Here is a 4167-nt window from a genome sequence, read left to right on the forward strand (position 1 = left end):
GAGATAGTGGGCTTGGGTTTGGGTCATTACAAGATCATTAAAGATTAGCTACTCTAACGATGATACGAGAAGAACCGGTATCCGAGGCAATGAGATAAACCTCACCCTCCATCGACGACATGGAACAATTATTGATTTTCAGAGGTATCGGAGAGCTTTAGCGGATCGTGTTCGTATGGTGGGTGAATAAATCTAATATCGTAATGGTTAACTAGATTTTGACCCGCGCTTAGAAAGCGCGGGTTTGTTTTCAAAATGAATAAAATCATTTTAAAATATTTTTTATACAATATAATATATAAGTTTGTGCACATTTGTCCATAATCACGAATCAAACCGTACCAAACTGAAAAGAACAAAACAAAATTGAACGGAATTTCATACATAATCAAACATATCGTATATGTCTAAAACTGAAAAATTGGAACCGAACTGAGAACCAAATGATATCTTAAAAGTAGTATTTATAAACCAAATTATCTGAAAATTAAATAAACTATTTAAATTATTGTATAATCAATGTAAGTACATTATATTTATGTTATGCATTTTAATTTATAGGTTTTGTAATAATAAATACTATTAGAGTTATAATGTAGATAAATTATTTCTTCTGTTTAAAAGTATATACAATAGATTTAAATATATTAATAAAATTAAATTTATAGTTGGTGGATTGAGCTTTCTTAAAAAGTTGTCATATAATGAATAAACTATTTGAGTTGTCGAAAATGTAAATACATTGTAGGCTAGTTTATATTTATGTAAATGAAGTTTTGTAGTTTTTGTTGGATTCAAAGTTTTTTGGGCTTTAAAATTTAGTGACTAAACTTATTAGAATCGGTGACTATCCTAACCTATATAAAAAATTCATTCATGGACATCGATTTTGTTTATGATCTTTATTATATTTTTTCAATTATGGTTCTAAAGTGTAAGAGAAAGATCTATGTGTTTTATCATAAATATTTTACATATAAGTCACAGTTGAGCGAGAAATGACCTAGAAACTCTGAAAAATCTGAAACATGAATAGTAAAAGCTTTCTGACCTTTTGCAGAAAAATCTTACATTAAACCAATTTTTGTAAAATTTAAACCATTTTTTGTAAAATTTAGATGAAAAAGGAGAAATATACGTTTTTGAAAAATATTAATTTTTATTCACCATCATGTTTTAAAAATTTTATATGCTATTCCACCTCCAAAGCATAAAGAAAGACAATTGAATCCATCGTACATGATTTTCCCCTGATTTTCCTCTGTTAGGCGATGTTTATTGTTAGTGAATAAAACTTTTTGGGTAACTAAGATTTTTCTGGTGAATAAGATTTTGAATGTTGGAATTTCTTCTTCTTCGATTTGAGTTCTGGTGAGGATTTGCTTCTTATCTCCATTTCTGTTTCCTTTCTCTGTCTTTTTTTGTCTGTTCGATAGGAACCGAACACGACCCGCTTTAAATTGGACCCAATAACAATGGCCTTTGAAACAGACTGATTCATTAACAATCAGATGTGATCGACACAAGCGCCACACGACACAAGCTGGAGAGGGAGAGCTCTCAAGTACGGCGGCGGAGCCATACAGACAGTCGGAATTTTTTTTTTTTCTGGGCAACACAGTCGGAATTATTAAGACATGAAACGAAAGCATAATGTGACGATGACATATCTCCAAAACTTTAACATAAGCATTTGACCAATAACATAGGTCCGTGGTGGTGAATGAAATAATCTGGATATCATATATAGTTAGAAAATTAATGGTGTATAGCTAAAGTAATTAATTGTAGGGCCGAATAATAATTAATAGGTCCAAACAACTTTTTATAGTAGATTTTTTCAGAATATTTCTTTTTTAATAGTATAGATTTATAATACTTTTGTTCATATTTATCATGTAATCAATATTTTGAATTCTCATATTCTTTCAGGTTGATTAAATGAAAATAAATATTAAAATGAAAATATTGGAATATATCTACGTTATCTATCAGTTATGTCATAATATCTAGTTCTCTTAAGATTTATCTTGTAAAATAAAACATTCCCTTTAAGATAAAATATAAGGTTTTTGTTACTATGTTGACACGAGTATAGGCAATATGCTTACTCTTCTCAGCTTTGGGAGCATCTCACTCTTGGTATTTTTTGGAGCTCTCATTCCAATGGCTGGTCTGCTCCCGTGTCGTTGATATCAGACAATTCTAGAGAGAAGAAGTGCACTTTCTGAGTTAGATACCCATTCCAAGTTGCAATTTACGCACTTTGGAGGGAAAGGAACGTAGTAAAGCATGGTGAGAAGCATATGCCATTACTATGTTGCAGAAGCTTGTTGACAAGGGAAGGGGATAAGGAATAAGCTTAGCTCGGTGAAAATGCAAAAGGGAGGGATATGGAAGATGGTCTCCAATTTTGGTTTGGTACTAGAGTGATGATCATTTCTTCTTTGGAGTTGGATTTTCTTTGAGGTAGTTGTCTAAGGAATAGTAGTATCTTCTGAAAATGTCTACACTTTGATGTAAAAAGCCTTTTTTGGTGAATAAAAATTTAATATTCATTCAAAAAGAAAAAAAAGATTATAGGCAATATGCATAGTTTTTTTCGAAAACATAATTGTTAACACGGACCAGTGCACAGTTTTAACCAATCGCTCGTAGCTTGGTGGTAAAGGAGGTACAGCTGTACTACCCGTCACCCGGGTTCGAACCTTGGCTAGAACGGATTTAACATCCTTTCCGTTGGGGCGCTGGATCTCTTTCGGGGGATAGTCGGGAATGTGGCTAACCAGATACCAGAGTTATAAAAAAAAAAAAAGAACTTTTTGGTCCCAAATTGCGACGTTTCTGCTATTCACATATAACCGCAAGATAAATACATAAAAAATCATATATAAATCAAATTAATTATTAATATTTTTACAAAGAATTCATAAACTTCCGGATGATGTGTCCCTTTGTGACGGGCTTCTCCAAAAACCTGCCCCATAGAAACGTTCAAACATCTCATCCTCAAGCATGACGACGTCGTTTAACTCGCCATTAACTACATTTTCTTCGAAAACAATATCAGCCGTTGGATCTTCCTCCTTTAGTCTAGCGTGCACGGTGCTCTCGGCCGCGGCTGACGCAAGTAAACCGTGTCGTCGCCTCATGAAACGTTGCCGTTTGGTTTGTCTCCACGCTTTCTTACAAACAGCGGCGGGGACTCTATAGAGGGCGAGAACAACCAGGTTCACCACCGCGCAAGGGCCGCAACACCACACCGCCGCACACTCGGCTGCGGCTCCTCCCGCTACCTCTCCCACCTTCCTCCTCTCCGCGTGTTTGGCCATCGTGGTCGGAGGAGAGTTTCTTTCTTCTGATGTCAGTATCACGTGACGAGTCATACCAGAAGAGAGAGAGAGAGAGAGATGAGAAGGGCGAAAGTCTCAGGGATCTTCAGATGATAGGGAAAGATAACTGTCTCAGAGAAACTTGATTTCCCCAAGAAAATAGAATCTAGTGAAAATTGACCTGTATTTTCTCAGGTCATTCATCATTGATTCCGGTTACGTTGCCAATCATCAATCATGATGATCCCAGGACGAGAGTTTTTTTTTTTTAAAAGGGGGGATCACAAGTAGAAATAGGAGGAGGGTAGGGTGCAAATGAAACGATTATAGGTCTTTGTATGAATTTTCTCGAAATTGGCTGGAATTTTCTGTGGAAGTGAAAGAATCTTCCGAAACGTCTGGTCAGAGAAAAATAGAAAATAACGAATTTGAGATAAAAATGGAAGTGATGAGTCACCAAATTCATCGGAGAGGGTACATATAACCAAATATTTTGGTCTTTTTTCTTTAGACTAAATAACTAAAAAAAAATTGGCATGGGCCACACATGACGCGAGTGATTTTTGGAAGAAGTCGTTTTTGGAGTTCTGTTCTCGACACTAACCCACCAATTGTTTGCTTATCAAAGCTCCTGGATTTCTATCTGTCTGATTGTTTTTTTCTGGGATTTCCAGCTGTGTAGGACCATTCATTAATCCAAATGTGAAATTACAGAAAAGAAAAATCGGATAACTAAACAAATTTTTTTTTATCACTTTTGAATGATGTCTTCCAATAGATTTACGAGGAAAGATATAGGATTATTGTCCCAGATGTTATTTTTAAATCTATTATT

The 4167-nt window shown here is 34.7% G+C and overlaps 1 protein-coding gene across 1 annotated transcript; it reads right to left on the bottom strand.

Annotated features, from left to right (window-relative positions):
* Window positions 1-2871: 2871 nt before the first annotated feature.
* Window positions 2872-3794, bottom strand: LOC108837148 (uncharacterized). Its single transcript, XM_018610217.2, has one exon. It carries the CDS (start codon window positions 3384-3386, stop codon window positions 2928-2930), a length of 459 nt encoding a protein of 152 aa, XP_018465719.1. The 5' UTR covers window positions 3387-3794; the 3' UTR covers window positions 2872-2927.
* Window positions 3795-4167: the final 373 nt, after the last annotated feature.

This window comes from Raphanus sativus, unplaced genomic scaffold (genome assembly GCF_000801105.2).
Source record: "Raphanus sativus cultivar WK10039 unplaced genomic scaffold, ASM80110v3 Scaffold0197, whole genome shotgun sequence".
Lineage (NCBI taxonomy): Eukaryota > Viridiplantae > Streptophyta > Magnoliopsida > Brassicales > Brassicaceae > Raphanus > Raphanus sativus.

Coding starts and splice junctions, on each gene's coding strand:
- LOC108837148 (XM_018610217.2), bottom strand. CDS start 3,386: ATGACTCGTCACGTGATACTGACATCAGAAGAAAGAAACTCTCCTCCG.